This window comes from Heteronotia binoei, chromosome 7 (genome assembly GCF_032191835.1).
Source record: "Heteronotia binoei isolate CCM8104 ecotype False Entrance Well chromosome 7, APGP_CSIRO_Hbin_v1, whole genome shotgun sequence".
Taxonomy (NCBI): Eukaryota; Metazoa; Chordata; class Lepidosauria; order Squamata; family Gekkonidae; genus Heteronotia; species Heteronotia binoei.
Window position 1 is genome coordinate 109,691,633 of NC_083229.1, and position 26,600 is coordinate 109,718,232.

The window sequence follows — 26,600 nt, forward strand, 5'->3', positions numbered from 1 at the left end:
GTCCTATGCTCTGCTCATGACCTGAGTTCGATCCCAGCGGAAGCTGGGTTCAGGTAGCCGGCTTGAGGCTGACTCAGCCTTCCATCTTTCTGAGGTCAGTAAAATGAGTACCCAGCTTGCTGAGGGGAAAGCGTAGATGACTGGGGAAGGCAATGGCAAACCACTCTGTAAAATTCTGCTGTGAAAATGACATGATACAACGTCACCCCAGGTCAGAAACAACTTGGTGCTTGCACCTTTTTTTATGTGAAAGACCACTGCCCGAAATCCTGGAGAGATGCTGCGAGTCTCAGAAGACAGTGCTGCCTCTCATGGACCCAGTGGTCTGATTAATACAAGGCAGCTTCCTGTGATTGGATAGCTCTGACTAGCCATAGTTTCTTAAGTTGTAAAATTGTTGTTTTTTGTTATTTAGTAAATTTCTATTTCACCCTACCCCGTGAACAGGATCAGGGCGGATTACAACATAATTAAAACAATAACATTAAAACCAATAAAAACAATCCATTAAAGCATTTAAACCTCCTGGTTTACTTTGACAGAGGGGAAAACCTTTCGTCATATCGCAGTTTACATTTAGTAGAGCTGTTGTGGGCTGAATAAAACTGCTTTTGGGCCAGATCCCACTGCTGAGCTACCAGTTGTCTGTCTCTGTGCTTAGACCATTGGTAGACATTTACTCATTTGGTCTGAACAGTGTTCAGTATAAAGAGTAGCTTATAGATGTAAGGTTATGATGGCATGAGCTATGTGCAGGTGTGTCGTGCACATGGCCAGTAGCCTTGCACTAAACCAAGGTCAGAATCTAAAGACCTTTGTTTGTACAGAAACAGGCTTCCAGATACAGAGCAGTTTCCCCCCCCCCCCACACACACACTTTGGACAGGAACTTTCCTTTCATGAAGTCCAACAAACATACCTTCAGAAAAATGGATTCTGTGTGTAGAAGCATGTTTCCCACAATTAACTGCATGCATAGTTTGTATAATGTTTTGTATGGATTTCCAGACAGAAACAGTGGCTGAGCATAGGTGAACGTAAGCATTTGCAACTTAAGACAAGTCAAGCCAGACAGCCCACCAGCCATGTTTTGTGACATACTTGGCATTTAGCTACCTTGTCCTTTTTGCAGTTAAGGCAGATAGCAAAACCAAGATAGATTACTTGGAGGTCCGCTGTAGGTAACTGATAGTATGCATCTGTTTCACTGGGTTTCACATGGTGCCAGTCTGGTGTGTGTAGCAGAGCTTCACTGGATCTTATGGTTTCAGAAATTCTTTTCTCTCTCTTTCTCTTATACAAAAGGAGTCTTGTAGTTGCATTGATCTTCCTCTGTTTTTCTTTCTTGCAATTTACTAGGCTAATGTGTATCATGCCAGTACAGCAAATGGAGAGAACAGGGCAATAAAGATATATAAAACTTCTATTCTGATGTTTAAAGACCGGGATAAATACGTGAGCGGAGAATTCAGGTGAGATGGAGGATTCTTTTTCCTGTTTTGAATCTCGAGTTGTACACTTGTGGTGTTGTACTCATCCAATCGTCTTTAAATTTTACTTAAAAAAAAACCCACTGAGTTTTAATAATTTAATGTTATCTCCTGTGCTTTTCTAGGTTTCGCCGTGGATACTGTAAAGGAAATCCTAGAAAAATGGTCAAGACGTGGGCAGAAAAAGAAATGAGGAATTTAACAAGGTGCCCGTTTTCTTTTGTCACAGACTTCGTCCCCACACTCCATATTGTAGGAAACGCTTTAATCGCTTGCTTTTTGGAAGTTTTTTATCTTCAAATTGTAGGGTCTGAAGAGATCAGGTGTTCATTGTCTAACTATTACCAACATCCTGGAGAAAAAAGCGGTTTGCCCCTTAAACAGAGGCTTAATGGAATGTTATTTACCAGGTGGCACTGTTTACTTCTGTGTCATGGAAGGTTTTATCTGTCTGTTTCTTATACATTAAACCTCTACTAAAAGGACAAGACTTTCTTCCAGGTTGTGAGCAAATGGTATTGCAAATCCCCAAGCCAGGATCTTGTGTATTGTGAATCCACTGCAGTTGTTATAGGTAACAGATATGTACAGTTCCGGTCGCTGTATCTCAAAAAGGACATTGCAGAGCTGGAAAAGTGCAAAAGAGGGCAGCCAAGAGGGTTAGGGGGTTGAAGTACCTTCTCTATGAGAAAAGGCTGAAGAGACCAGGACTTTTCAGTTTAGAAAAGAGAACTAAGGGGGGCATGATAGAGGTTTATAAAATTATGCATTAGATGGAAAGAGTTGACAAAGAGACATTTCTCCCTCTCCCAAAATACTAGAATTCAAGGGCATCCAATGAAGTAGATTCAGGCTGGACAAAAGGAAATACTTCGATACATAGCAGCTGATTAAAATATGGAATTTGCTGCCAGAGGATGTTGTGGCCACAGCAGTAGTCACCTTTAAAAGGGGATCAGATGGATTCATGGAGGATAAATCTGTCAGTGGCTACTAGCCATGGTGACTGAAGGGAATCTCCACGGTCTAAATCCCAGTGTCAGGAGGCAACACTGGGGAAGATCTCAGCCTCTGTCCCTTGTTATTGGCCTTCCAGAGGAACTGGTTGGCCGCTGTGTGAGGCAGAGTGCTAGATTAGATGGACCATTGGTCTGATCCAGCAGGACTCTCCTTATGTTCTTATCCATGGACTGAATTTTGCCTATAGCTTGCTACCAGTTGGATACATTTCTCACCCTCCTAAGCAGATAAATAATGAACAGTTTTTGGAATAATTAAGTTTTTCCTGTTTACACTTTTATAAACTTTTACATCTTTGTTAAAATCACTCTGGATTCTTTTTTCACTATTTACCTGGAACACACAGAAATAATCCATGTTCATTAAACCCTTATTCCCAGAAGATTTTTCACATTGTGTTTTGTTTTGCCTTTTGTATATAGAGCCCTGAAGTAAATTTCTTGCTGAGATTTAAAGGGTATCAATTTTTCTCCTGTGATGGAGAAACAAGTTTGTGAACATATGAACATATAAAGCTGCCTTATACTAAATCAGACCTTGGTCCATCAAAGTCAGTATTGTCTACTCAGACTGGCAGCGGCTCTCCAGGGTCTCAAGCTGAGGTTTTTCACACCTATTTGCCTGGACCCTTTTTTGGAGATGCCAGGGATTGAACCTGGGACCTTCTGCTTACCAAGCAGATGCTCTACCGCTGAGCCACCGTCCCTCCCCAAGAAAGTTTCTTTCTTTCTTATTCAGATCAGTATGTTTTGTATTGACTGGCGCAATATATCTTGGCAGCCAAGAAAATGCAACCTAGTGTCTAAACACTGAACTATTTTAATTGTATCTAGCAAAGATGTTTACATATTTTGAACATTATTCTTCTTCTGCCATAACTGTTGATGTCCCTTTGTTCATCCTGATAGTAATTGCCTTTGGCCTTATATAACAGTATGCATTAAACCCTTATTCCTGTTATCACATCAAAGTTAATTAAAACATCAGTGGTGATTTATCAACTTATTTCATGGTTTTCCAGAAAAAAGGGGGAATGATTGTGCTGCCCCATCCAAGTGTATTCTTCAGTCTTCCTTCTCTTCCAGGACAGGCAATACTCTGGCCTGACACTTTTTACCTCAGGCTATGGAGAAGGTGGAAGAAATCAAAGGAAGGAACTGGATTCCTCACACTTCTTCCTCACTTTAGATAGTTCTGGTCTAACTAAACTAATTGTCAACAATTGCTTTGTTGTTGAAGCCACCCAGTCCCTCCTATGTATCGTCTCTAGTTGTAACAGTTTAAAAAGAAGGGAGGTTCCTCTTCTGTTAGGTATTTTTGAGGAATTAAAAACCTTGTGTTTACTTTGAGATTGTTTTAGAGGTTTTTCTAAATGCTCAGTTTAAGCATTTTTATAATGCTTAACCTAGGTCAATATTGTCACGCTAAAGGCATTCCTTAAGAAGAAGGAGGAGGGGGAGGGAAACTGCAAACAAATGAGTTGTTATTTCTAAGGCAGTTGTTGCCAATTCTGTTTAATGTGTAACTTTTTTCTTGGCATTATCTTGCTGGATAACAGCAGTTTTTGGCTTTTTCTTTCAGGTTACATGTAGCACAAATTCCATGCCCCGAACCTATTATGCTAAGAAGTCATGTTCTTGTTATGGGCTTTATTGGGAAAAATGACATGTAAGTATCCTCAGAAACTGTGTATATAGATATTCTTAAAGACCTTAAAAAAGGAGAAGAGACTGTGGGGTTCCATGGTTGCCCTTGATAAGTGTTTGGAAATTTCGGTTGGTAACAGAATATTGCAACCAGGATGTTGACTGGAATGGGTTCTAAGGACCATACCTCTCCATTATAGCACCATCTACACTGGCTCCCGTTTGGTTTCTGGGCACAATTCAAGGTGCTGGTCTTGAGCCTCAAAGCCATATGGTTTGGGGCCAGGATACTAAAAGGATCTCCAACTCCCTTATCAACCTGCCTGAGATCCATATAGATAGATCCAGGTAGGCAGCCGTGTTGGTCTGAAGCAATAGAACAAAGTAGGAGTCCAGTAGCACCTTTAAGACTTACAAAGTTTTATTCAGAATGGAAGCTTTCGTATGCATGAATACTTCATCAGACCATGGAATGAGGTACAGTGAGCAGAGGTACTTAGAGCTGGTGGGCAGTGGTTAAGAGTGCAAAGTGGTACAAAGTTAGAATCCAACGGCAAAATAGTGAAATTAACAAACTGAAAGAACGCTTGGTCTGGATAGCATTTGCGTGGGAAACCAGTAAAACAGTACCATGTCAGAATGGGAGAATGATGGTAAGAGTGTCATAAGGCAATAAATGGAGTCTGTTAATTGCTCTATTCTTGCAAGTCTGGATTAAACTGAGAACATGTCTTTCCCAGAGGTGTTCGTGTCCACCTGATTTACTTTTTAACATGAGATCCATATAGTCCCCTTTGGAGGCCCTGCTTTGGGTGCTCCACCTTCTGAGGTTAGGCAGGTAGCTCACCTGGGAGAGAGCCTTCTCTCTCCCAGGCTTTGGCTTTGGAACTCTCCCTCAGGAGATTCGTCTGCCCTTCTGTTGCCATCTTCTGCCAGTGGGTGAAGATTTTTTTGTTCCATTTGACATTCCCTCAATGACCCTCCTTCTTGACCTGTGTTTTGGGGAGTTTTTAACATCTTTGTATGCATTTTAACCCTGTTTTTAATTTGTTTTAATGATATGTGTTTGGGGAAGATTTAATGTTTTAAAAATGTGGGTTTTACCATGTGTACATTAAAATCATTAGCCACCTTGGTGGTCTTTTTGAGGACCACTACTTTGTGATTTTTATGGTATGCAAAATTAGTTCCAGAGTCCCTCCAAAGCGTAACCAATGCCCCCTGCCATGCTCTGTGTTTCCAAGTTGTCTTGTAATGCTGAACACGCTCTTGGAAGTTTTAGCTAGATCGGTACAAAAGTGTCCTGGCTTGATGTGCAAAGAGAACTTACCTGTTGGGCGTGGTGCATCTTAAGAAGGGCAATTTGAACAGCTGTCAGGAGCAGGTTTGAATTCTTGCTTGATTCCTCCCTAGTAGGAGGTATGACTATTCTAGGAGGTAGGCCAAAGGATCTTTGTAGCAACCTTTTAAAAAATGCTTAGGTTCCTTGCGGTTCTTTGCAGCCTGCTCATGCTCTTTACCACCGATCACTTTGTGGGTAGGGGCCAAAGGGCATGTAATGCTGGGAATCCTCAGATGCAAGAAGCACTTATGGGGAAGGTTGTTCTTACTTCCCATAACCCAGGAAATTCTATTTCCCAAATTGGAAATGGCTCTTCTCCAGGTGGCTTTAAGTCCCCAAAAGAATGGGGAAAAAAGACATACTCCTGTCCCAATCAAGCCTCGAAGAAGATATTGGATTTATATTCTGCCTTATAGTCTGAATCTCAGTCTCAGAGCGGTTACAATCTCCTTTATCTCCCCCCCCCCACATAGACACTCTGTGAGGTCAGTGGGGCTGAGAGGGCTCTCACAGCAGCAGCCCTTTCAAGGACAACTCCTGCGAGAGCTATGGATAACCCAAGGCCATTCTAGCAGGTGGAAGTAGAGGAGTGGGGAATCAAACCCGGTTCTCCCAGATAAGAGTCTGCACACTTAAGCACTACACCAAACTGGCTACATTGCAAAACTGACCTCCATTGTTTGAGTGTGTTTGATTTTTTTTTATAGCATAATCATTATTTTCCTGAAATCACTGAGATGGTGTTCACTCCCAAGCTAAATCACATTTCAAGCGACTAAGCTCCCAATCACCCACTGTGTAAAACCCCTGGCCTAAACACCACAATTGACTTGCTTAGCTAGATTAGCAATATAGGCAGGAGTCTTTTTTTGTAGACAGACGCTGACTTGTGTTGGGTGGGGATATTGTTCTAACCAGCTCTGGACTGAATCATACGTTGTGCAACACACTGTAAGATAGTCAGTGCTTTATTTCTGGAAAAGGAGGTGCCAGAACTCTCAAGAGGGAGATGAAGGAGAAACACAGGGGTTGCTCCTCATGAAGTTTTAAAGACTTTTTTGAGGATTTTTGTGGTTCTGCTAGTTTTCTTGCGGTGCAGTTGAATTTAGGAATGAGATCTGTTGAGCAAACCTCTTTTGACCAGCCTGAGATTATGAGAAATACACGTTGAGAAAGGAAAATATTATATGATCTGCCTGAATAGATGAAGTAGCACCATTACAATTTTATTTGATTGTTTTACTCTTTTAATAATGCTTATTGTTTATTGTGTATTTTATGTTGTTAGCCTCCTTGAGTCTACATAGAATGGGCAGGATATAAATATAGCATAAATAAATAAAATGTTGTTTCCATGAAGACGTTCCGGAACTCTGTTTCACTGCGTTCTCCCAGAGAAAAAAGCCCTGATTGGTGATCTAGGCAAAAAAAAAAAAAAATTATTAATTTTGTTTCTCTCCCCCACCCCCTTTCTTTGTCTTTTGTCCCAAGGCCTGCTCCTTTGTTGAAAAATGCCCAGTTATCAGACACGAAAGCTCGAGAGTTGTACCTGCAAGTCATACAGTACATGAGAAGAATGTATCAGGACGCGAGACTTGTTCATGCAGATCTCAGTGAATTTAATATGCTGTATGTTTTTGAACCTTCACGTCGATGCCTCTTTGAATAATGGATTAAAGTTGCATTGTACCGCTCTGCCCGCAGGCTTGGGTGTTGTCCTCCTGGCGCTTCGAGCTTGTGAATGTGGGCTGTCGCTAAAGACATCGTGCAAGTGTGCAGTGCAGTCCTCAGAAACAGTAAAAGCTTATTAGGGTTTGTAGAATCTTTCAGGCTCAAGTGCCGTGTTCTGCTGGAGAAAGTTTTCCTTCCAGACGTTTCGTTCTCAGCTGCGGAGAACATCCTCAGTGGCGTTGCAGCCGGAGCAGGCGCTCTGACCTTCTTGGCTGCTGTGCATTGAGTGAGGCCAGGGCTGCTGGAGAGCTGCTATTTCTATTGCCTATTTCTATTGCCCTTTCACCACACCCCCTCCAGCCTAGAAATAGCAGCTCTCCAGCAGCCCTGGCCTCACTCAATGCACAGCAGCCAAGAAGGTCAGAGCACCTGCTCCGGCTGCAACGCCACTGAGGATGTTCTCCGCAGCTGAGAACGAAACGTCTGGAAGGAAAACTTTCTCCAGTAGAACACGGCACTTGAGCCTGAAAGATTCTACAAACCCTAATGATGTTACCAGCCGTGAAAACCTGAAATCTTTGATAGTAAAAGCTTAACTTATCATAGGAAATGACATAGGAAAGATGGAATGAGCTCCCATTGTCCATTTCTGGAAAATCACTTTTGGGGTTTTCCTTGTTTTCTTGCAGTGCAGTTGAATTTAGGAATGAGATCTATTGAGCAAACCACTTTTTACCAGTCTGAGATTATGAGAAATATGCTTGTAGCACTTCAACAGCATATTTCAAGTGTTCATAGTGCTTCTCGTATATCGTTTCAGTAATCTTTAAAACCAGTGCTGCTTAAATTACTGGAGAAGGGCCAGGCTAGAATGATTCATTCAGGACTTCCCTTTTTTCCTCCCATCATTTAAGAATAGTTTAAAGCAGCCCTGTAAGGCAGGCCAGAGGGTGGCAGCCTAGGCTGGAGTATGTCGAGGGCTGCTGGTTATGTGCAGATTTGAACCAAGGATTTCACAGCCCTCACTATGTGGCAGTAGCTCTCAGAGGAAGCAGTGTAGTTGCAGCGAACACATACAGAGCTGTCTTTCAAATGACTGGTCCAAAAGGCTGGCAAGTATGACCGATTGTACCGCAAATTTCCACTGTTTTCTTAAAGTCCTTTATCTGGGTTCCAGTTATTTGTGGATTCCAAAGTCAGCTGTTGAACTAGGCCAAGGGTAGCCAGACTTGCGTAACATGAGAGCAACATGCAATAAACCTCAGATGTTTGAGAGGCACAGGACACGAACGTCAGATGTTTGAGAGCCAGAAGGAAGGCAAATAGATGGGGGAGGGAAAGGTGAAAAGAAAGCAACTTTAAATGTGTTCTCCAAGCTGCCAGCTGTCTTGGCTTGGAAAAGCGATTTAAAGAGAGAAATGCCTTCTCCAAGCTGGCCGACTGGTTGGTGGGAGCTTCGAGGGACACACAAGTATGTGTGAAAGAGCCGAAGCTCCTGAGCCGCAGGTTGGCCACTCCCATCTAGGCTGTGTCTTCGTCACCATCTCTTATAGCACTAGAGGAACTAGGAAATAAGAGATGAAGGCAGTGCTTAAAGTGCATCCACTGGGTGTTTCACCATTGAAATTCTTCTCCCTTAACCTGCCCCCACGCTCTAGTACACTTGAAACCTGCATCATAAAGGGAATTTGTGACTTTTCGTTTTGCAGTCGCTTCAGGTTTCAAGCACTTGGCCCTCCAGACTCTCCCCCCCCCCTCTATCAAATGGTAGGAAGTTCTTTTAAAAGCATCTAGTACGGGGGTGGCCAAACTTGCTTAACGTAAGAGCCACATAGAATAAATGTCAGATGTCAAAGAGCCACAAGACATGAATGTCAGATGTTTGAGAGCCACAAGGAAGGAAGGAAGGAAAATAGATGGGGAGGGAGAGGTGGAAAGAAAGCAACTTTAGCTTGAAATGCATTCTCCAAGCTGCTGGCTTTAAAGAGAGAAATGCCTTCTCCAAGCCAGCACACCGGGTGGTGGGGGCTTCGAGAGCCACACAATATGTGTAAAAGAGCCACGTGGCTCCCGAGCCGCGGTTTGGCCACCCCTGATCTAGTAGATTTAAGGTGCTTTAGAAATGATGCTAATAACAAGATTTTGCCTCCTTACCCCTGTCTTACTCAGGTATCACAGTGGGGAGGTCTATATCATAGATGTGTCCCAGTCTGTGGAGCATGACCACCCACACGCTTTGGAGTTCCTGAGGAAAGACTGTGCCAATGTTAACGGTGAGTGGAAGGTTAATCTGCCTTCGTTTTGTTATGATCTGTATGAATAAGTTTGGAGCTCTGCGAGGAGGCTTCTGCTTTGGAGGATGACAAAGGTGTTTATTGGCAGATGGGTTGGAACAGCCACCAGTGGGCAAGGGCCTGAGGTAGAGCAAGGAAGGACATCTAAAGGTGCAGTTGACAAGCTTGTGCGCCCTGAACGTTCATTAGGATAAGTGATTCTCCCACAAAATGTGACAATTCAGCCTTTTATTAAAAATAGGGGAGTGTTAGAGGAAACCGGGTTTTAGTTTGCTTTGAAATCTGGCAAATACAGACCGGGCCTTTTCAGAACTGAAATATAGAACTGGAAATTGCAGAACTAAAAAGCAGGCTATTTCGAATGCTGTTTTGATTCAAGTTGCATTTGGACGACCTTCTGTTGCACTGTGGCTGATCCAGGAGAACGCTCAATAATGCTGCCCTGAGTTTTGCCAGACCATAATATTCCACCAGCCACATGGTAGCCACTTTGAGTGTTCTGTACCTGCAGTCTAGGGATGTTGCCAGCAGGGTTTATGGAGCTGGCGACAGTAATTTAACACTGCAGTTTTTTACTACCACTTCTGTTCTTCCCATCAGACTTTTTCCGGAAATACAGCGTTGCAGTGATGACTGTAAGAGAGCTCTTTGAGTTTGTCACAGACCCCTCTATTACAAGTGAAAACATGGACGCTTATCTTGAAAAAGTGAGTTTGGGAAATTTTGATTCCTTAGTGAAAACAAAAGTATGTATAGAAGAAGATATTGGATTTATGTCCCGGTTTTGACTCTGAATCTCAGAGTCTCAGGGCGGCTCACAATCTCCCCCACATAGACAACTTGTGAGATAGGTGGGGCTGAGAGAGCTCTCACAGCAGCTGCCCTTTCAAGGACAACTCTGTGAGAGCTATGGCTGACCCAAGACCCTTCCAGCTGCTGCAAGTGGAGGAGTGGGGAATCAAACCCAGTTATCCCAGATAAGAGTCTGCACTTAACCACTACACCAAACTGTAGATAGAGGTCAGTTGGGCATTTGTGAGAAGGGACCTGGAGAAACTTCCAGTGTTTCCTTGTATAAATTGGTAAAAAACCCAGTTCTCCGAGATAAGAGTCCATGCACCAAACCAAATTGGCATTTATTGTGAGATTTTCTGTGCCTGGTGTGATTGTGTGTGTAGAGAGCTGTCAAGTCCCAGCTGATTTATGGCGACCTCAGCAAGGGACTTCCAGGGCAAGTGAGAAGCAGTCATTGCCTTCCACTGCAGAGTCTTCCTTGGTGGTCTCCCTTCTGAGTACCAACCCTGCTCGGCTTCTGAGATCTCAGAAGACTGTGCTAATACTGTATTGCCTCCCCAACCCACTGATTGTGGCCTGCTGTATTTCCTTATGAATAGTTCACCTTCTAGAGTTAGAACAGTGGTAAGGAAGTGGCAGCAATGATGGGAATGTACCCTTTCTGAGGGCTGAGTAGGGAAGTGTGGCAGGCCTCGGATGGCTTTGAAATCGGCAGTGGAGAATTAAAGAACTATACAGAAATGCTGAGTGACACGAAGTGTTGGACTGGATGGGCCACTGGCCTGATCCAACATGGCTTCTCTTATGTTCTTATGTAAAATGCAAGGCATAGTGATGGTGACTGCTGTTTCTGATACTGTTGGTTTATTGCCACTTGCAATTATGTCCTGTAGGCAATGGAAATAGCATCCCAGAGAACAGAGGAAGAAAGGTCTAATCAAGATAATGTGGATGAAGAGGTAAGCCATCAATGGTGGGCTGGTTTCCCTATGAACATACAATGTCTCTTTCAAAAGTACAACATTGTTTCACGTGAAATTGCCTTATACTGAATCAGACCCTAGCCCCATCAAAGTATCGTCTACTTAACTGGCAGCAGCTCTCCAGGGTCTCAGGCTGAGGTCCTTCGTATCACCTTCTGCCAGATCTTTTAACTGGAGGTGCCGGGGATTCATCTCGGGACCTTCAGCATTCCAAGATGCTCTGCCACTGAGCCACAGCCTCTGAATGTCCCTGTCAAATGTTGTTACAGTTGTCCAACACCCCTGGTATGATATTCTTTGCAGTCATTACATCATGAACTCGAGCAGCCTGAGGGATCCCCATTTTAATTTTAAAATGTTTTGTAGCCCTCCAAACTGTGCAGTCCTCCCTTGCTGGAATAACCTCCCCCCCCCCCTTTGCAAGCAGCAAGCCATCTATGCCTCATGGAGGCTTCTATCCTCAAGACGGCACAGTGAGGCTCTTATAAGCTACTCTTAAAAAGCAGGTTCAAGATAAAGAGTTTAATCATCTGTACATGGCCTCACAGAGCAGGTCTCAGAGGCTAACTGATTCTGTAATGCACAGTTCAAAAGTCCCTGACTTGAGTTCCGATCATTGCCTTTCTTCTTGATGGAGACCCAAGGGGGCTTACATAATTCTCCTCTCCTCCATTCTGTATTCACAACAATCCTGTGAGGTAGGTTAGGCCAATAGAGTGTCAGGTTAACTGGTGAGCTTCCGTGGCGTGAGTGGGGATGCAAGCCTGGTTCTCCCAGATACTGGTCTGACCCTCTTAATTACCATACCACAGTGACTCTCTTTTTTGCACCCCTTAATTGACTGAGACTTTGGCCTCGAGACAGCAAGAAGCTGTTTTGTTTTTGGATAATACTTTTTTTGAAGAAGATGATATTGGATTTATATCCTGCCCTATACTCTGAATCTCAGCGTCTCAGAGCAGTTACGATCAACTTTACCTCCCCCCCCCCAAAGAGGCACCCTGTGAGGTAGGTGGGCCTGAGAGAGCTCTTACAGCAGCTGCCCTTTCAAGGACAACTCCTGCAAGAGCAATGGCTGACCCAAGGCCATTCCCACAGCTGCAAGTGGAGGAGTGGTGAATCAAACACAGTTCTCCCAGATAAGAGTCTGCACTTAACCACTACACCAAACTGTAGATAGAGGTCAGTTGAGCATTTGTGAGAAGGGGCCTGGAGAAACTTCCAGTGTTTCCTTGTATAAATTGGTAAAAAACGCAACAACAAACATGCAACATGGCTTCTCTTATGTTCTTATCTTCACACACAACTTTGGTATTCAGTTAAAAGTCATCATTGTGTATGGACACAGAATGGGATAAAATCTTTTGCATTGGAAAATAAAGTGAAAACCTGCTCAGCTTAATACTGGAAATACAACCCTAACTGTACCTCTTTGGTGCCACTCAGCTAATTAGAGTTGTATGGCTGAGCTATCAATACCCAGCAACTAATCAAGGTGTTTTCTGGTGGTGCCTGTGAGTTAGTCCGGAAGGTTGGCGGTGCTGGTTCTGTGAGCTCCACCCTTTGAAGAAAGAGAGCTCGGTTCCCTTCTCCTGATATAAGGAGTCCCTGCCCCATTTCCTGGAAGACTCCGAGGGCTCTGTTTGCATTGTGCTTGTATGTGTGACCTGGCTCTTTGAGGCACTGTGTCCCTGAACGCAGAAGACCATGCCATCATGGTGGGTTTGTGACTAATATCTGTTGATAGACCTATTTTTTCATGAATTTGTTTAGATCCTTTTAAAAGCCATTTAAGCTACTGGTGATCACTCTCCTTGTGGCATCGAATTCTATGAGTTAATACTTTGTTGAGTGACAAAGTAGTCTTTGCCTATGAAAACATAAGAAATACAGCTCCTGTCAAGCTTAGAAGAAGAACAACACGCCATCATGTTGCAGCTGACTCATGCCAACTCCATCCATGATACATTCTGGGGGAGAGATGAGTCTTCCTCCACATAGCAACTTCAATCTTCCTTGGTCTCCTATCCAAGTACTGATTACGGCCAACCTCTGCTTATCTTCTAAGTTCTAATAGATTTCCAAATTCTTGCAGGAGAAGCTGCGCTACTCAGGCTGCTGTGCCAGACTTTGTCACAAACATTTACCAAATGCTTGTTTTTAAAACAGACAGTGGTTCGTGGATTATCTATCTTAACTTTGTATCAGCTGCGGTGTTCAAGTTAAAGAATAAATTTACAAATGCTGTAGTAAAAAAAGAAAAGAAAAACTGAAACAATTGCAAATTGATTGAAAGCTTGCGGTAATTTCATCTTGTTAGGTGTTCAAGAAAGCCTATATCCCTAGGACGCTTACTGATGTTAAAAACTATGAGAGGGATGTGGACATCATGATGAAATTGAAAGAGGAAGACGTGGCCTTAAGTGCGCAGCAAGATAATGTAAGTAATCTGGAATGATTGGGCATATAAAATAGGGAGATTAATTTGAGATTTGTTGTGCTGTGTTTATATTTATCCTTTTATACTGAGGATGTTGGTGAAAGCAGTAAGTCTGTTTGCTTTGTGGATGATTCATTGCTATTGGTCTCCTCAACAGTACTCTGAAGTAACTGTTGTGTTTATTTTATTGCTTTTTTGTTGCCTTAAGCCTAGGAAGGGCAGCATAGAAAAATCTTTAAAACAAGTACACAAATTATTCGTCTTAATAGGGTTGTTTGAGGATTACTTTGAATGTTTAAAAATATGCAACGTACACATTAATTTTTTATTTTTTTCTACTTTTTTTTTTTGCACAGATTCTCTACCAGACAGTTACAGGGTTAAAGAAGGATTTATCAGGTGTTCAGAAGGTGAGATAATGATGGGTTAGATCTGTGGTATTCAACCCAATGTCTCTGGAAGTGCATTCTTCAATAATATCTATAAAATCTTAACATTTAGAGAGAAATTGTTTTAAAATGTACAGCCTGCTTCTTCAAGGCATGAAGCAGCTAGCAATTAAATTAATTTTTTTAAACCCTCATTGTATCTTAACCCCACACACATTGCAACACAGCTGTGTCTGATCAATTTACATCTGAATCCTGAACCTTATGCCAAATAAAGATCCTCTGCTTCAGAACCACATACAGAGCAACCCTCAGCTTTTATCAGTTATCAGGCAGCTCACCCAGTTCAGTACCCAAAGACCATACAGGTATAAAAACAGCCGTACATAACTTCCAGAATTTTGCCAGAGAAGGTGCTCTATGCATCTTCTCTGGGAGAACATTCCACAGGGTGGAGGAAAACAGTTGTGGATCTTAAGGAGGCTAAACAAACCTAACAAAAAGATGTGGAATGATCAGCAGATAAGGTTGCCATCTCTGGGTTGGGAAATACCTGGAGATTTTGGGAGGTGGGGGGTGGGGTTTGGGGAGGGAAGAGACGTCAGTAGTATATCATTTCATAGAATTTTGCCTTCCAAAGTGGCCTTTTTTCCAGGTGAATTGATCTTTGTAACCTGGAGATCACTTGTAATCAGTGTTCCCTCTAAGCTGTGGAGTCTTGTGAGCAAAAATTCTACTCTGTGAGCTACTGGCTTTAAAGTTGTGAGATACTGCATAAATTAGTGTGCTCTGGGGTAATCCTTCCTGAGCTAAGACAAAAATGTGTGAGCTGAAGGCTAAAAATCTGTGAGCTAGCTCACACTAACTCATTTTAGAGGGAACACTGCTTGTAATCCCAGGAGATTTCCAGTTACCACCTGGAAATTGGAAGCTCTGCCAGTAGATGACCTAGGCTGAACTCAGCAGCCTCTTACATACGTGTTCAAGATTACCTGGCTGGAATCTTTCTTACAAAAGAAATTGCATACATTCAGTTTCATCATTTTGATTGCCCTGAATCATATTCTTTAATTCGGACATTATGGAAAATCGCTTTCACTTTATTCAGGGTTAACAGATCATAAGCATATTCCAAGAAAACATTTAAGAATTAAAAACAGCAGCAAAGAAGCCATGTCAACCATACAAGGGTTACAAAAAAAATATCTTAATTTATGGGTATCGGAAGTGGCTGAATATTAACAGATGTTTTGGAAGAAAGTTTCCCCTGGCAACAGTGTATTTGGGACAATGAAAGAAAACATGCAATTATGAACCAACCATTGACAAGGAGCAGTCACAAAAATGTTCTGAGGGAATTCCAGCAAATCTTGTTTTATGTCAGTCACAGGCAAATTGCTGGTCCTTGCTCATTTTCCCCCTCAGCATTGTAAATTCTCTCCCATCTGTTGTAGTTCAGTATTTCTAGTGGCAAAGTGAAGGCGGTACCTATGATTTGTCAGATTAAACATAAAAAGTTGCATCCTTCTAAGCTCATTGATTTCAGTGAATTTACAGTGGTGTAACTCTCCTTAGGCCTACATTTGCATCATTTCCACAGTTAATTGATGGGCAAGAAAAAAAAAAACATAGGGCTTAACAATGAAGGTAAAAAGTTAGACTGAGGTTCATGGGATGTGAGACCCTCAAAAATTCCAGTAAGCCTTCTTCCTCTTTTCAGAATAGCCTTTTCCGTATTGGACAGTTTCTGACCTTCACCTCTTGTTATCGTTAGACTGAAATGTGTGGTTTTTCTGATTCTTCTCATAAGAGTTTGAAGCACATGACGCTGCAAAAATAGAAGGCTGGCTTGCACATGCATGCTCATTGCTTGATGTATCATAGCCGAATCTATTAATTGGCTTTACAGAAGAGCATCGGGTTGGGCCCAGCCAACTCCCTTCTACTAAGTTGTGTCAATTTACTTCATTGTGCATGGTCCTGCTCTGTCAGAGAGAAGCAGAAGGGAGTCGCTGGATCCAGTCTCTCATGCTGAAGCAATATAACAATTTTAGCCGTGTTGGTTCTCTGATGGTTCATTCCCATATTCATGGCATCTCTAGATGCTCTCGTGATCAGGTAAAAGGATATATGTGTGTGTTGGATGAGCCCTTAGGAATCAGTTTAGGGGAAAGTAGCAAAAATTGTGGAGAAAGGATAACAGTCCTAGATGTTGCAAGTTGGGGATCTGTGAGGACTCATGAGGGAGGGCAAATATTGCAATCCCTGCCCTTAGCCCCTGCTTTGAAACTCTTGCTCCGCTCTTTATTTATTTATTTTATTGGATTTATATCCCGCCCTCCCCGCCGAAGCAGGCTCAGGGTGGCTCACAACTTCTGGCTTTGCTCTCCCACTTGGCTTTTTTCTCCAGTCATCCAGCTTCCCAGTAGGTTTTCTTTCTTATTCCCTCCTTCAGTGATCTTTCTGGTTTCCCCCTGCCATTTGCTCACATAACACACTTGTTATTTTGTTTTCTCACAGCTTTATTTCCCAATTCCACCCCTCTCAAATTCACAACTCACTATTTATCTGTGTATGATGTGCATGCCATGCTTTTTACTGTTGTGCGTTGACTTGAAAAGCTACCTGGAGCTTTTTAGTGACATCTGCTTACATACATACTACTAATATACAGACATTAGTATTAGGGGGTATTTAGCTCCACAGCATTTCATATGTCTCTGAAAACCTGAGTACTTTTCCTAGGTTTGCAGAGAAATATACTTTACTAGGAATAAGGCACATTGTGGGAGGAAATACAGTGGACTAGAAGGAGGCTCTGGACAAGTGCCCCCTCCATCCTTGCTGTATTCCCACCCACTCACCCAAGTGAAGGCGTTCATTCCCCCCAACCTTGGCATCTTCCCACCCACCCAAAGCATCCATTTTTTGTAGGGGAACTGATCTGACTTCAGCTTTCCATCTCCTTCCCACTCTCTGCAGCCTCTTCCTAGGAAAAAGTCTGTCTCCACAGTAGGGACCAAGTACATTCTTTCTCCACAGTGTGGTACTCCTCTCTCCAAACCCTGCCTTCCTCTACCACAAAATCTCCAGGAATTTCCCATCAACCTGGAACTGGCAGCCGTAGGACTGGGTCCAGTGTGTTCTCCCTCAAAGGCCAAAAAAGGCTTGCCTTTTACTGAGAGAACCAAGCTTGCTTGTGTTTTATTGACAGCGGTTGCCTAGCAACAGCTACTGCCTAGTAGCTTTCCCAGTGGGCCAATCCTCGTCTGTCCTGGGTCCAGCAGTGGGTGGAGAAGAGGAGCATGGCCAGTGAATGGCATGGGAGAGTGACTGACTGTTGGTTCATTGGCCAGTCACTGTTGGTGGGCAACCACAGCCAGTGGTAGTGCCAGATTTGGCTAGTTCCATAAGGGAATTATTATTGATACCTGAGCCCTGTATCCCCCCCATGGATTTTTTTTGTTTAAAACTATTTTATTTAGTAACATATGGTAACAATATCTATTTCTTGCATCATTAATAACTTCTTTTTATTTATCCCATATATTACTTTCTAACCACCCCTCCCCCCGTTACTTGACCCCCGCCGGTGTTGTTTACTTAAAATACTAATATTTAAAGGTACCCTTAACTAATAAAAACAAAGATTAATATCCTTCTTCCTTCTAATACTTAATCATTATCAAAAATTGTCCAATATCCTTTTATTTTCCACTCTTTTTCTACATATCTTCTAAACTTTTTCCACTCCATCTTAAAAACTTCTAAATCATAGTCTCTTAAAATTCTTGTTAATTTGTCCATTTCACTCCATGTCATAACTTTTTACAAGCCAATCCCATTTCTCTGGTATTTTTTCTTGTTTCCACAACTGCGCATACAATGTCCTAGCAGCTGAAAGCAAGTACCAAATTATAGTTCTATCTTCTTTTGAAAATTTTTCCATTTGTAATCCCAACAGAAAAGTGTCTGCAACTTTCTTAAATTCATATCCCAAGATCCTGGAAATTTCTTGTTGAATCATCTGTCAATACTTTTTTTGCTCTTTCACAAGTCCACCACATATGGTAGAAAGAACCTTGTTTTTACATTTCCAACATCTATCTGGCATCTTATTGTTCATCTTTGCCAACTTTTTAGGAGTCATATACCATCTATACATCATTTTAAAATAGTTCTCTTTAATACTGTGACATGTCGAAAGCTTAATAGAATTCTTCCACAAATATTCCCAAGTTTCCATCTGTATTTCTTTATTTACATTAATCGCCCACTTAATTATTTGAGATTTCACTACTTCATCTTCTGTAGACCATTTTAAAAGTAATTTATATAGTTTTGAAATTAATTTTTCATTATCTCCAAGCAGAACTTTTTCCATTTCTGTTTGCTCTTTTCTTATTTCTTCAGTTTTAATATCCTTTTCCACCAAGCTCTTTATTTGTTGCATTTGAAACCAATCATATTTATTATTCAGCTCTTCAACAGTTTTCAATTCTATTTTGCCACTTCGTATTTTTAATAGTTGATTATATGACAACCACTTTTCTTCACCTGTCTCAGCTGTTATTTTTATTACTTCTGCTGGCACTATCCATAACGGCTTTCTAAACAAATCAATATTCTTCATTGTTATCTCCACACCCAAATATTTTACCTTAGAAGTAACTTCACAGCCCGTTAGCTTCTGCAGTTCCTTTTGTTTATTTACTTGCATATTTTTACATAGAAGTTTTGATTTTTCTTTATTAATATAAAGTCCTGCCAGTTCTCCATATTCTTGTATTTTAGCTAACAACAAAGGTGTTACTTGTGTGGGATTTTCATTTATAAACATTATATCATCTGCAAATACTCTATATTTATAAGTAAATCCTTTTACTTTTAATCCTTCTATTTCTTTGTCTTCTTGGATTTGCATTAGTAAGATTTCAGGAGTCATTATAAACAACTGGGGAAAGCAGACAGCCTTATCTTGTACCTTTGCTAATTATCATATCTTCTGTAAGATCTGCATTTATACATAGCCTTGCACGTTGTTCAGTATATATTGCTTTTATCATCCTTATAAAGTTTTCCCCCAACTCCATTTTCTCCATTACTGCAAACATAAAGTTCCAATTTAAATTATCAAATGCTTTCTCTGCATCCGCAAAGAATAATGCTAATTCCTTTTCTGGATGTCTTTCATAATATTCTACAATATTTACAACAGTTCTAATATTGTCCCTTTTTTTGCCTTTTGGGGAGAAACCCCGCTTGATCCTCCTTTATAAAATTTATCAGATGTTGTTTAAGCCGTTCTGCCAATATTCTTGTATATATTTTGTAATCATTATTTAATAGTGAAATTGGTCTATAATTTTTTACATTCGTGACGTCTCTATCTTCTTTTGGAATCAACGAAATAACAGCTTTCTTCCATATATTTGGTATTTTCCCTTTTATTCTTATCATGTTCATCAACTTCTGAAGTTTCGGTATTAATTCCTCTTTGAAGGTTTAAAAAAATTTAGCTGTATATCCATCTGGCCCAGGTGCCTTTCCTTTTTTCATTGCATTAATCGCTGCTTCAATTTCTATTTTTTCAATTGGATCATTCAAAACTTTTTTCATATTTTCTGTTAAGGATGCTATTTTAATATTTTGTAAATACGCTTCCATCTTTTCTTTCTTTATTTTAACACCCTTAAATAATTTGGCATAGTACTTAAAGAATTCTCTTTTTATTCCTTCTTGATCTGCCACATCTCTTCCATCAGCCACAGTTTTATTAATAATTTTGCTTTCTCTCTTTTTTTTTCAATTGCCAGGCCAAATATTTTCCAGGTTTATTTGCTCCCTCGAAAGATTTCTGCTGTAATCTTTTCAGATTCCATTCCAGTTCTTTATTAACAAATGTCTCATTTGTGTTTGTAATACTGTAATCTCCTCATAATTTTCTTTTCCCCTGGCCTTTTTCTCAGTTCCCCTTCTTTTTTCTTAATTTCATTTTGAATGTCCAGCATCTGTTTTTCTTTTGCTCTCTTGTCTTTATTATTCAATGTAATCAATATTCCTCTCATTACTGCTTTATAAGCATCCCACACCGTCTGAAATTCTATATCTTCTTTATTGTTTATTTGGAAGAAAGCTTTAGTTTCATTTTCTAGAGATGTCGCTATTTCTTCTGTAGTAAATCTTCATTTAATCTCCATCTTCTCGACTTTTTAGACAATTTTGTAATCCACATTATTGGGTTATGATCAGCCCCTATTTTAGGTAAAATCTCTATTTTCTTTGTTATAAGGCCTAAATCCTTAGTGCCCCACAACATGTCAATTCTGGAAAAAGTATTATGTCTTGCTGAAAAAATGGTATAGTCCCTCACTTCAGGGTTAAATTTTCTCCATATATCTTCCAGGTTTTCTTGTTTGACCAATTCAAAAAAAGACTTTGGCAATTTTCCTTCCTTATTATTTCCCCCCCCCCCAGACCTATCCATTGTATTCTTTATTGTTCCATTAAAGTCCCCCATTATCAAAACTTGATCATATGTCACTTCATCAAATTGTTGTATAATGTCTTTGAAAAAAGCATCCTTTGCTCCATTTGGTGCATACAATCCCAATAACAACGGGGTTTTTTGCATTTAATATTATTTCTACCGCTACAAATCTTCCAGTTTTATCTTTAAACACTAATTTCGGATCCAATTCTTGTTTAATATAAAAAAAAGCACTCCCCTTTTCTTCTGTTCAGCCAATGAATGAAATTCTAGTCCCAATTGCTTATTCCATAAAAATTTGTAATCCTTTTGTTTAATATGTACTTCTTGTAAACAAACTATATTACAATTTAATCCAATGAAACATTGCCTTTCTTTTTTGTGGTGAATTTAATCCATTTACATTCCAAGATAATAATTTGTAATCCATTATGGTGCAAATTCTTTATGTTCTTCACAAAATCTACGCAATTCTTATGTGTTTGTAATTGTAATCCTTTTTCCTTGACATTCAAAGCTCAAACCTTCAGGTAGTATCCATCTATACCTCATCTCATTGTCCCGTAATTTTTCTGTCAGTTTCTTATATGCTCTTCTGTCATTTATCACTTGTCTTGGCAACTCCTTCATAATTCTTACTCTGCTGCCTCCCACTATCAATGTCTTTTCAAAGTTTTTATTCATAATCTTTCCCACCATTTCTTTTGTCATATATCTTATAACCACATCTCTTGGTAGATTATTTTTTTTAGCATAAAGTGCATTCACTCTATACATATAGTCATACATGTTTCTAGTCCCTTCAGGATCTTCCTCCAGAAATTCTGCAATTATTTTTATTATATATTCTTTCAAGTCAGTTTCTTCATCCTCAGGTACTCCTCTGAGACGTATCTGGGTCTCCATCAATTTGCAGTCATGAATTGCCATTTTTTCTTGTATTTTTAGCAAGGTGGAATCATATACTTTTACTCTCCCTTCCACCTCTTGCACTTTCTTTAATGTTACCACAGTCTCATTTCTGAGATCCTCTATATCTTTTTTTAGCTCTTCAATATCTTTTCTAATATCTTTTTTGGAAGCAGTTATCATCTCCTTCATTCCTTTCATTATCCTGGCTTCCATTGCATTCAATTGGTCCTGCATTTTCTCCAGTGAAGCAGCCCTTGCACGGGTTTGCTTGTGGTCTGACATTTGAAAAATTTGACCTCACTAAATTAAATTTCAGCTATCAGGTTTAAAAGAGTGAAGCTTGCTTTCTTCAATAAGCCTAATTTCGCCGTCCTCAGAGCCTCCTGGGCTCAGGTATTAATTTTTAAAGTTTTTATTTTTTCCAAAATGGCGGTCGTGACTTTCTGCCTCACTTTAAATTTTTTTCCCCTTTTTCCTCTAGAGGCTTCTAAAATAGTAATTAGCAATAATGCCCAAAAGCATTTACCTTATAATCGTCACCTCTTTTGGCTCCACCAATTTTTAATGTCCCGAACACTTTAAAAGTTTTATTTAAACTTTGGCCTCCTTGCAATGGCCGCCAATGTTTTTCTATGATATTATAGTCCTAGAGTAGGCTGGCAGCTTCGATGATTTCCCTTTTCCATCCAATACTTCCTGCTTTATTTGCCACCAAATCCTATTTTTGCTGGTAAAGAGATCTCACGATACTTAACGTATTTCCTGTGTTGACTGTGGGAGCTGCAATTCTATGACGATGGGGCTTTTTCTCAAAAAACGCAAGTAGACCAAACAATAAATTCCTTTTCACTTTTTAACACTGTCCTTTAAATTTACAACGTCCAAATTTCGTCCCTTCTCCCCTTCTTCTTCCAAGCTTGCTAGATTTCGATTTCCCACCTTCTGATTTTATTTTGTTTAATTTTAATTAGTCCCGGAATGAAAGATAGCGATCTGTATCTTTTCTGTAGTCATCCAGATGAACACCGGTCTTATATAGCTTTAGATGTTTAGTAGTATCAAAGAAGATTAGGATCCTGTCGAGCTTAAGTCAAATAAATGACTCTGGAAACTTCTGCACATGATGAAAATGCAACTCGTCTCCGGAGACCCCTCAAAGGAGCCCCCTCCCTGGGACTCCCTTTTAGCCAAGGTAAATCTCCTCAAAGTTTCCTGTGCATATCTTGGACTGATCTCTGACTGAGAAAAGTAGGCAGTAGCCATTAAATTGCCTTCCACTACCCCGAACAGAAGTTCCAGCCTGCTCCCCTTCTGAGAAGCAGTTCAGCTCGGCATTTTCCAACCCCAGAAGTCCCCCCCCCCCAATAGATTTTTGATCCTCTGGAGGTGAGCTCCAATAGCTGTTAGATATGTGATATCAAGGAAGCTCTGCTTTATAGGCTGATTCAAGTGGAAGCAGGGAAGGATGCTCTTGGAGCTCTGCAGAAAGACAGATGGTAAAGACCAGAACATACATGAAGCTAGCTGCCTTCTTCTGAGTTGGACCAGTGGTCTATTAAGGCCACTACTTTCTACTCTGACTGGCAGTGGTTACCTGAGGTCTCAGGTCATTCATGTCACCTGCTGTCCAGTCCTTTTAACTGGAGATGCCAGAGATTGGACCTGGGACCTTATGCATCCACTGAGTCACAGCAGAACTCTCCATTCTTGCAGCCTTAAAGTTCAGGAGCAGAATAACAAGATGCTGTTGTCCTCTTAGGTGCCTGCTCTGCTTGACAATAAAGAAGAAACAGAATCTGATTCAGAGGATGACGGTAGTTCTGACAACTGCAAATCGGCCTGTAAGGAACAAGAGGAGTCTGTGCATCCTAAAGATCAGCCAGCTGAAACAGGCATGGATAAAAAGGTTAGTCAGCCACCTTTCCTCAGCCAAGGGCTTCCTTGCCTTGAAGGCTGTGACATTTCTGAGGGAAATATGATGCTATTTCCCCTCTCCCCCTCCAGAGCCGTGATGTGGATAGCCCAGGCTAGTCCAGTCTCACTACCTGAAGGAGTCTCAAAGTGGCTTACAATCACCTCCCTACAACAGGAACCTTGTGAGGCAGGTGGGGCTGAGAGACTTCTAAGAGAACTGTGACTGGCCCAAGGTCACCCAGCAGGCTTCATGTGGAGGAGGAGTGGGGATTAGAGTCTGCCACTCTTAACCACTGTACCACACTGGCTGTCCATATACACACGAAATATAAACTTCAGTTGTCTGCAGCAGCGGTCCCCAACCTTTTTGGCACCAGGGCCCGGTTTTGTGGAAGACAATTTTTTCCATGGACTGGGGCGGGGGGCAGGGGCAGTCAATGGTTTCGAAATGATACAATTGTGTACTTTATTTCTATTAGTTTGGTGGTTAAGTGTGCGGACTCTTATCAGAGAGAACCGGGTTTGATTTTCCACTCCTCCACTTGCAGCTGCTGGAATAGTCTTGGGTCAGCCATAGCTCACAGTCGTCCTTGAAAGGGCAGCTTCTGTCAGAGCTCTCTCAGCCCCACCCACCTCACAGAATGTCTGTTGTGGGGGAGGAAGGCAAAGGAGACTGTGAGCCACCCTTAGACTCTGAAATTTGGAGTGGAGGGCAGGATATAAGTCTAATGTCTTCTTCTTTTACTTCTTCTTATTGTAATATATAATGTAATATATAATGAAATAATTACACAACTCATGACCCGGTTGCTAACAGGCCACGGACCGGTACTGGTCCATGACACAGGGGTTGGGGACCCCTGGTCTACAGTAAGGAAGTCGTGTAGAACTGGAGGAACCAGCAGTTTCTTAAAGTGGACCTGATGAAAATGTGGGGTTGAATTATTTATGGTTCTTTGAGGGAGGGATCTGACCCTGAGGACAATCAGTGTTTCCCTACTCATCCTCACTCTTCCATGATGTGTCTCAGATGATGTAGATCAGTCCTTCTTGCTACTGAGGCTGTTTTCACTGGGTTCCCCCCTCCCTCTTTCTCCTTGTCCAGGAAAGAAAGAAGGTGACTAAAGAGGCGCAGCGAGAGAAGAGGAAACACAAGATCCCCAAACACGTAAAGAAGCGAAAAGAGAAGACTGCAAAAATGAAGAAGGGCAAATAAATCCCAGTTGGCCTTTTAGGGCAGTGTTAGCCACTCGTGACTTTACAAGATCTTGGTGGCAGAATATACTTTCTGCACCCCATTCACCCACGTGAATCACAAATGACTACTATGGCAGGGGAGATGGGCCTCGGTAGCCAGTAGCGTTCTATAGTAGTCAGTAGTTTTCACTGACCATGGGTTGGACCCCGTGGCAAACTCCTGCTAATGAAAACTGGAGGAGTGATGATCTTTAACCGCTACCCCTTTCCTGCTGCAGACCCCCAAATTTCCCCGTGTTTTTCCTTAGTGTCCCCTCCCCCCTGCAGCATTTCAGAGAGCATTATGGGCTGCAGTGCAAGGCGGGGGGGAGATAATATATAGTTCCGTTCTGCTAACAGAATTTCCTTCTGTCTGCGGAAAGCAGTCCTGGATCCAACCCCAGTGTATTCTTGGGGGGTGGGGGGTTAAATGGGAACTTTCAGCCAGTCCAGAGGAATCTATGTAGTTATGTAGTGTTGTGAAGATCTTTAGCGGTGCTCTGTGGTGCACCAAAGCCCTTTATTTTCTATGCTCAAAAGATATGCACAATCGGGTGGAATTCTAGAAGGAGCTCCTTTGCATGTTAGGCCACACACCTTTGATGTAGCCAGTCCTCCAAGAGCTTACAAGGGTCTTTTTTTTGTAAGCTCTTGGAGGATTGGCTATATCAGGAATGTGTGGCCTAATATGCAAAGGAACTCCTACTAGAATTCCACCCCTACGCATAATTATCTACATATATGTATGTAAATACATACAGAGAGGTTATTTAATCTCATGCATTGAATTATCAACTACGTTGATGAACTGTGTTTTTTATTTATATTTTCTCACTGGCTGCTCACAGTCCCTCACCGTCTGCAGCGCTGCCACCCATTGCTTTCCTCAGCACTGATGGGATGCAGTTCTTGGGTGGTGGGAGGGAACAGGCTTGGAAAGATGATGCTCTCAGCTGTGCTGGCCTAAATTCCGGGACAGCCAGTAGAGAAGAGCCCCAGGACAGCTGACACTACCCACTGCTGCTGTTTGGTGGCTGCCGAAGGGCTGAGGATGAGATCCGACCTGCAGCTGGCGAGACTCAACCTCTGGCTCCCAGGTGGGAGGGAAGCAACAGTGCCCTCTCGGTCAGCTAACGCCATCCTTTCTTCTCTCTCATAACATTTGACCTTTCTTTCCTTATACCCATGATTACTGACAGCATTCCTTGCTTCCAGGGCTCTTTTTCTAGCAGGAGCTCCTCTGCATATTAGGTTACGCACCCCTGATGTAGCCAATCCTCCTGGAGCTTACAGTAGGCCTTGTACTAAGAGCCCTCTAAGCTCTTGGAGGATTGGCTATATCAGGGGGGCGTGGCCTAATACACAGAGAATCTCCCGCTAGAAAAAGAGCCCTGTGTTGCTTCAGTGACAAACAGAACGCACATTTTTGCTTTTGCCGCCTTCTTCATTGTCTGAGCCACTTCATTAAATTAAAAACTTCTAAGAATAGTGTGTCTGTTTGTAGACAGGAAAGGACGTTTGAAGGCTGAAATCAGGTTCAGAGACTCAAAGGCTGTCTTTTTTGGGGCACTTCTTTCTTTCAGATTCTTTTAAACGGTGCTTGGTCTAAGCAAAAGAAGTGCAAAAGAATAACTATGGTGCATTTTTTAAAGCAGCAGTGGTGTCCTAACAGCTGTTCAGATGACCGTTTTATACCCATTACTGAAAGGTTCTCTTTTGTTTTGAAATAAAACTGAACACATTCTACATTGTCCTTTGTGTGGATACTGAATATTTCATTAGGAGGGGTTTTTAAGATTACGTATTGTGCCTTATGTTAGGTGTGCTTTATACTTATTGCAGGCTACGGCCCTTCAGGAGTTTTGGAAACAACACAAGAAATAGCTGGGCTGTTTTAGCAGGTTGAATAGAATCCCTACACTACAAGATTATCCATGGGATAGAGAAAGTAGAGAAAGAAGTACTTTTCTCCCTCTCT

At 41.5% G+C, this 26,600-nt stretch overlaps 1 protein-coding gene across 2 annotated transcripts in view; it reads left to right on the forward strand.

Moving 5' to 3' along the window:
• Positions 1 to 26,373, forward strand: part of RIOK1 (RIO kinase 1) — a 38,342-nt gene extending 11,969 nt beyond the window's left edge. For both annotated transcript variants that reach the window (XM_060244196.1, XM_060244195.1), the window contains exons 8-18: positions 1,360 to 1,472; positions 1,616 to 1,696; positions 4,092 to 4,178; positions 6,990 to 7,127; positions 9,339 to 9,442; positions 10,064 to 10,170; positions 11,152 to 11,217; positions 13,562 to 13,681; positions 14,038 to 14,091; positions 23,232 to 23,378; positions 24,492 to 26,373. In XM_060244196.1, the coding sequence (XP_060100179.1) occupies positions 1,360 to 1,472; positions 1,616 to 1,696; positions 4,092 to 4,178; positions 6,990 to 7,127; positions 9,339 to 9,442; positions 10,064 to 10,170; positions 11,152 to 11,217; positions 13,562 to 13,681; positions 14,038 to 14,091; positions 23,232 to 23,378; positions 24,492 to 24,602 (1,128 nt within the window). In that variant the 3' untranslated portion in view covers positions 24,603 to 26,373. The remainder of the gene's footprint in view (positions 1 to 1,359; positions 1,473 to 1,615; positions 1,697 to 4,091; positions 4,179 to 6,989; positions 7,128 to 9,338; positions 9,443 to 10,063; positions 10,171 to 11,151; positions 11,218 to 13,561; positions 13,682 to 14,037; positions 14,092 to 23,231; positions 23,379 to 24,491) is intronic.
• Positions 26,374 to 26,600: the final 227 nt, after the last annotated feature.